At 39.3% G+C, this 7,673-nt stretch overlaps 1 protein-coding gene across 1 annotated transcript; it reads left to right on the forward strand.

Annotated features, from left to right (window-relative positions):
* Positions 1 to 4,944: 4,944 nt before the first annotated feature.
* LOC114751071 (B3 domain-containing protein At2g36080-like) lies at positions 4,945 to 7,354 on the forward strand. The gene is made up of 4 exons (XM_028939734.1): positions 4,945 to 5,717; positions 6,128 to 6,135; positions 6,158 to 6,527; positions 6,939 to 7,354. Exons 1-4 carry the CDS (start codon positions 5,180 to 5,182, stop codon positions 7,178 to 7,180), a joined length of 1,158 nt encoding a protein of 385 aa, XP_028795567.1. The 5' UTR covers positions 4,945 to 5,179; the 3' UTR covers positions 7,181 to 7,354.
* Positions 7,355 to 7,673: the final 319 nt, after the last annotated feature.

Here is a 7,673-nt window from a genome sequence, read left to right on the forward strand (position 1 = left end):
ATTTTGTCTTGAAAAATAAAAAGATAATATGTCAATTGCGAACAAAGCGAACAGAGCAAGGGTAAAAAAAGAGGTGTTTTCAGATAATTATCCCGTGTTCAATAATTGAGAGTGAAATTCTTAACCCAAATCATTTAAATTTATAAAGTTTAAAGCATTCTTGAAATCCTGGCCAAAGAAAAAGGGGGGGGGGGGGAGCAATATTTTGAATCACTTAAAAAAGAGTTAAGAATCACAAACTGTTGCCTCGTGGATATCTATTGAGACCACCGTATGTAACGATGAGAGGCAGGCGGCCTGAAAAAGAGGAAAATTGGCCTCTCCCGCATTTAGATTTTCTTTTTTGGGGTATTTAATTAAAGATCAACTTGGTTGAATTCTATGTATCTTTTGATGTCTATACTATACTCCCATACTCATACTTTAACTGGATTACCCTTCACCTTTTGACTCCACAAAATGACAATTATTTTACGTTCGGGACTTGCGAACCCGTGACCTACATGACCCACATTTTATATGCCGTCCCTGAACCAACATTAGATCATTTTCAATATTTCAAAATATATACTGTGAGAGATATTAATAACAAAATTATTGCAAGTACGAAACCTCAGTAAAAATGCATTATTCGATTGACGACAGATAAATATAGAGGTCAACTCTAACTATAGACCCCAGTTAAAATGAAGTTCTTTAATTAATTTCAAACACTCGACCGTAGTTATGAATCGCTATCTCTACCCTTGCGTACCCAAAGGAATATTACAGGGTCAAATTTTATTTTTTGTAAAAAAAAAAACAGAGACATGCTCATTTAATTTAATGGCATTTCGGTGATGTTAGCCTAGGATTAGTGGTCTTTCCAATCAGCCAAAGCACCTTATAGCATATATCAACAAAATCTATTCCGTGGCAACGGATCAACACCAATTTAAGCCACTCGATCATTAATAATTTACCCCCACACACACGCACATATAAACCTATATATTATAGGGTAATAAATGCGCGCCTTGTAACTTAATAAAATATATGATTCTTAGATTCGACACCATTAATTATGGATAATTATCAAGCCTTTGAATGCCTCCTAATTCAGGCACTTGCGTTCATCGCCTTTTGCCATCTGGCTTGCTTAAATTCACTCCAGCGCTTTTCACCCGCATGTTTACTTTATGGATTTCGCGATAAAAAAATCAACGAAAACTTTCTTATTATTTTTTTTGTGAGTCACACACACACACACCATTAAGCAAGCTTTCCATTTTCGTCGTTACTATCTAATTGATCAAAATCTAGACAGCAAAGCAAGGAGCAGCTAGTTAACTAATTAAACGCAGTGCAAACTCATGGAACTGATGTGACTTTGGGGATGGGATTGGTGATTAGAGCGGGAAGAAAATTGGAAAGGTAAGGCTGAGAATTAAGTCACTAGAGCTGTACGTAGCCGATGAAAAGTCCAACAAATCGGCCAGATTGCATTAATTTTCAAGCGTCTAATACCAAAGCCGTATGATGGTCCATACACAAAGACAAGTAACAATCATCCCTCAAAGTGTATGGACTTTAGGAGTAGGGTCCCCTACACTCGTTTTAAATTAAAGTGGGAGCAACGAAAATGGAAATTTTGTATTGCACGCGGCAATAACTTTATTGAATTTTGGCGTATCATCTTTCTGGTTTTGGTCATTTGGTTTGGTTCGAGCTGTGTCATTCATCCGCCTTTCCCATTATATTTGATGCATATCTCTCCAGCAGACTGAAACTCTTTGTTCTGCTCAGAAAAAAGAATCACGACGCAAACATATAAATTACTAAGTATGCTAATTAATGAAGGTGAAATGATAATTTAAGTTGTGATTTTTTTTTAATTGTTCCTCAACTTTTTGCCAAGTCAAATTTGATTCTTACACAGTAGCTAAACCCTTCTTTTCAGTCCCAACAAAACTTTTTTTGGGGTATCGATTAATGATTAAGGCTCTACATATATAGCCAATTGCCTATAACGTAACATATATAATATCCCTTAACAACAATTTCTTGCAAAATAGCATTGCTTATGTAAATTTTTCCTTTAATCGACGTTACGTTATTCTGACAAGCGGAAGATCCTCTCGTGAGCTCCCGTTTAATAAAATGGAGAAAATTTTCGATAGAAAGACCGTCTTACTAAGAACAAAATATTTGAGATAAATTATAACCCCTTTTGACCCTTACATTATTCTATATCATAATATTTAAAAAATCGCATAATTCCAACCTCAATTTTGGTTAAAACCTATAAAACACCACCAAAACTAGCGTGAAGGGGAGTGTTAAGTTGCATTTTTGTATTGAATAAAACAAGAAGTTGTTTGATGCTCAAGTACGAAAAACTATCAGGTGCAGCATGGATGCGAATCAACTCGTATTAGATTGCGAACATCGTTCTTGGCCTTTTGTTACAAGTTGTTTCGGATATATTACGGCTACAATGAACAACGTTACAATCTGGAACACTTTCTCTCACTCTCTGACATCGCACGTAAGGCAAGACATTTCGTTAAGCCAATAATAGCGTTTCTCACAAAACCGGGCAAGCTGGCTTTGTTCATTGAGAGAAACTAGATAAGTAATTAAAAAAAAAAACAGACACTTTAATCTACGCCAACTGTTACATTATGAATTTATATATGCCCCCCTCCCCATGTAGCTGTAAATAATTTATTGCTAACACTAAGACACGGTCGTCATATGGACTGCACTAAACATTACTGACAGTATAGATCTTGCAAAAGCAAAACCCAGTTGAGGTGGGGTTTTACTTGGGGAATGAGGAATACCCAGGACTGAAAAATATTAAATTGGCGATTCCGTCACTGTGTGAATTACCCTATTTCCCTTTTGCAGTCACCCTAGTTTCTATTTATATCGGTCGGACTTGTCTTCATCCTTACCTTATGCAATAAAACTGTCAGAGATTTCCATATAAAGAAATAAACCACTCATGAAATGCTATTACATGGCAGATTCCTCACACTGAGGCCCAGCCTGGCCGTTTCTTCATGGTCAAGGATTCCTGCACTTAGCCAAGCAACGCCTTTGAGAAACTGATGGAAAATTTCAGATACCTGTATTTACATGCAAGATTGTCTCATCATTTGCAGAACTCGTAGTTTCTTTTTTTTTTCTCCCTGGTTTCTTCTGTACACAGGTTTCTATTTATTGTTTGCCTGCTTGCTATTAAATGCACTCCATGTGTTGGTGTCTTTGCCTATAGGTCGACATGACGGAGAGGAGAGCAAATATATACCTGGAGTTCAGGATGACGCAACCACAGTCGTTCCGTTTTGTTTTGTTTAGAGAATAATGAAAATAAACAAAGAGCTCGATGAGCTCTATAGCTATAATTGTGGCCTTTGTCTCAACAGGGACTTAAACTAGAAGAACCTTTTTGTAGGGGCACAAAAGGGTGTCTGAATCTACCTGGAAATTGAGACGAGTTTTGTCTTTTAATTCGTATAAAAGACAACTCACTCGGAAATAAATAAATAAATGACATGATGCACAACTATCTATATAAAAAATGCGAATGGGAAGACAAAAATAAGGGTCCAGATGTGTATACAGACAGAGAGAGGATAGTTTGCTTGTGATTGTGATGAAAGCGTGAGGGAGAGAAGAGTAAGTGTGGAGGAGGGAATTCAAACACGACTGCCCAGAAGGGGCTGTGTTTTCTTCAGTTGGACAAATTAATTACAATCTTATCTCATTATTTCTCTGTGTGCTTATTGGAAAGTGAAGGCATCTCTCTGGAGCTAGATATTTTTTCTCCATCATCAACACATTCAAGTCGAACGTTTCTTTTGTTGTTTTCTTTTCCAACTAGGAATGGCCAAGCACCAATTATGCTGTCATGCACGTGAATTTAATTCTTCCGCCCTGAACATATTATATACATCCATCCCCAAGGCACCAAATACTGGTACAAATTCAAAGTAAAAGAGGAATACCTCCTCCTCCTGGTTTTGTTTCTTTTGTGATGACTATCTCATAATAAAATATTAATTAATGTCGGCCGCCCATCAAAGCATTGGACATTCAAATTATAAAACAGAGAAGAAAAACGGGTCTTTTCTAATTTCAGTTCATAGAAAATAAACCGGGAAATTTCATTTTAGTCCCAAAAAAAAAAAAAACAGATCTGAGCAATATATACACATATTCGGGGATTGTGGTGAAATTGAGGTGGAAATGGTGAGTATTGAATGCAGGGGGGTGTTAATGAATTAAATGGAGAGTAAAGTGGACAAAGACACGCCGGCCGTGGAATGGAAACGAAACAGCAGAGATAGTGCTTTATTTTTTGTAGCTAGTTGGATTATCCCCCAAGTGATGATCGGGGTTAATATTTCTTGCTTTAATTTCCAAATCATTATTTGGTACGTACCTGGTATTGCTGACGAGCATAAACAGAGATTCAAAACTTATCGGGTTCCAAATTATTTATTTGTGAAGGAGAGGACCCCACCAATCGATTTGCTTGCCAATTTAGTAACATGGGGGATGTCTTTAATTTCTCTAAATTATTCACCCGTAGACTCTCTCTTTCTTCATAAGATTCATAAACATACATGTTCGGTCCAATTCAGTTCTAATAATTCATTTTTATAATCCGCCTGTGTCTCCCCTGTATGCTATTTTAATATATATGTTCAGCCATCTTCTCCATCCCCTAAACTCCTCATCATCCAACTTACTCATTATTATTACTACTATTATTTAGATTGGCCATTTATTTAAAGCAAGAAAGCTACGCCAGTACAAGCATGCAATTTCCTCAGAAATTTTAATTTGCCTTTCCCCACTTCATATCAGGCCGCACTCATGGCTTATAACCTTAAAGTCTCGTACTTGCTGACTTACATTTTCGTCGTCCCCGTTTCTGTCTGTCTGTCTCTCTCATCGTCATACCTTGGGTAGCTAGCTCCTTCAAATAGTTCCCACATCTGAACCTCCCTTCCCTGTCCAGCGCCATAAAATCCTCATCAATTTGTGCATCTCTCTCACGAGTGAATAATTAATTGAGGAAGAAGAGGACAGAAAAAAATGTGCATAAAACCAGTAGTCCCCTGGGCATCATTCTGTAGTGAAGAGAGCAGCAGCAGCAGCACTACAACTACAAGGCATCGTCCTTATGGAACAAATCCAAAACATCAACTCGTGCGCACGCGCTTTCAACACAGAGGAAGAAGAAGAAGACCAAAAGGAAGCCATGTTCGAGAAGGCGTTAACGCCGAGCGACGTCGGGAAGCTGAACCGACTGGTGATCCCGAAGCAGCACGCGGAGAAGTATTTACCGCTCAACGGTGGGGCTGGGGACGCCAAGGGCGTGTTGCTGGGTTTCGAGGACGAAACCGGCAAGTGCTGGCGCTTCCGATACTCTTATTGGAACAGTAGCCAGAGTTACGTCTTGACCAAAGGCTGGAGCCGTTACGTCAAGGACAAGCGCCTCGACGCCGGCGACGTCGTTTCCTTTCATCGTCACCTTACAGATTCTCACCGCCTTTTCATCTGCTGGAGGCGCCGCCACCTTCATGCCAGTCCCCCAGTTACCAGAGGTGGCCATGGTGGTGTGAGTGTCGGATGGACCACCCCCACACCTTTGTATTCTGGGCATACTTATCCCGAGCATCAGCCTTTGCCATACCAAACTCAATCTCTTCATGCACCAGGTCTCATCTCATCTCTTATCTCATCACATCCATATTATTCCTTTCCCTTCTCCTTCCCCATTCTCATCCTTGGCCTTTTTCATTTCCTTAATGGTATATATCCTATCATGCAATTGTGCATTGAAAGTGTTGTACAGAAAGAATACATTCTAATTAATTGGGACAAATGTGGGTTGTTTAATTTCCCTCTAAGCTAAGAAGGAGTAACCGATTATCTTGGTATATAATGATCAGCATCGATATCCTGTTCAGGCGCGCTGTTTCATCCTAAAACCTGCAGGCTTTAATTTGTTTCTTTCATCAGCAAAATCGAATTTGAATGCTCTTTTTTTTTGGTGTCATGGGGGAGATCTACTTTTATCAAATGAAGAAAATAAAATATTAATGGCTGCTCGCTGTAATTTTTGCAGGAAGAGTTTTACCAGAAGTATTTACCGCTCAACGGTGGGGCTGGGGACGCCAAGGGCGTGTTGCTGGGTTTCGAGGACGAAACCGGCAAGTGCTGGCGCTTCCGATACTCTTATTGGAACAGTAGCCAGAGTTACGTCTTGACCAAAGGCTGGAGCCGTTACGTCAAGGACAAGCGCCTCGACGCCGGCGACGTCGTTTCCTTTCATCGTCACCTTACAGATTCTCACCGCCTTTTCATCTGCTGGAGGCGCCGCCACCTTCATGCCAGTCCCCCAGTTACCAGAGGTGGCCATGGTGGTGTGAGTGTCGGATGGACCACCCCCACACCTTTGTATTCTGGGCATACTTATCCCGAGCATCAGCCTTTGCCATACCAAACTCAATCTCTTCATGCACCAGGTCTCATCTCATCTCTTATCTCATCACATCCATATTATTCCTTTCCCTTCTCCTTCCCCATTCTCATCCTTGGCCTTTTTCATTTCCTTAATGGTATATATCCTATCATGCAATTGTGCATTGAAAGTGTTGTACAGAAAGAATACATTCTAATTAATTGGGACAAATGTGGGTTGTTTAATTTCCCTCTAAGCTAAGAAGGAGTAACCGATTATCTTGGTATATAATGATCAGCATCGATATCCTGTTCAGGCGCGCTGTTTTCATCCTAAAACCTGCAGGCTTTAATTTGTTTCTTTCATCAGCAAAATCGAATTTGAATGCTCTTTTTTTTTTGGTGTCATGGGGGAGATCTACTTTTATCAAATGAAGAAATAAAATATTAATGGCTGCTCGCTGTAATTTTTGCAGGAAGAGTTTTACCAGCTCAAAGGTCGGCGGTGGGAAACAGTTCAAGTAAAGTACTTAGACTATTCGGAGTAAACATGGAATGCCAAGCAGAACCAGACGAATCAGGACCTTCCACATCCCAGCACTCCTCCAACGTCTCATCATCATCCACCCATCACCACTTCTACCAATATGAATATCCTCAGCCTTCATATACTTCCAGTCCTCACCGCCACATGGTACGTCAACAATCATACTTCTGATGAGTTAGATTTTCTTTTTCCTTCAGGTGTAAGATAGCCCTTATAATATCAGAGCTAATGCAATATCAAACGATGTACCTGTCATTAACATGAAAGCAATAGTTATTAATTATAAGAGTAGATAGGTTAATGTTGAAGATTATGTAGTATCTTTCTTGTCTTTAATTTAAGGAGATTCATGCAGCTTATTTATTCTTTTCTGGGATTTTGTTGTTTCCTTTTTCTGAAGCATATCAACTGAGGTGTGAATGCCAGGAGGGACATGTTCCCGCTGCGCTTTGGCTCTTCGTATTCAAGCAACGGATACAATATATAATATATATTATCTTGAGAATAATAATATTATAAGAGTATGAAGGCCGTCCACTGTGAACCGCAACTGTGAGCAACTAGCTCAATTTGAACCATGTGAGGTTTAATTAATCGGTCACGTCACTGTATCTTCATTAAGTTGATTAATCTTAATTTTGTGGAGAGACAGAACACTCGAAAG

Source organism: Neltuma alba, unplaced genomic scaffold (genome assembly GCF_004799145.2).
Source record: "Neltuma alba isolate B1F8T4 unplaced genomic scaffold, ASM479914v2 tig00006741_pilon, whole genome shotgun sequence".
In the NCBI taxonomy this organism is placed as follows: Eukaryota; Viridiplantae; Streptophyta; class Magnoliopsida; order Fabales; family Fabaceae; genus Neltuma; species Neltuma alba.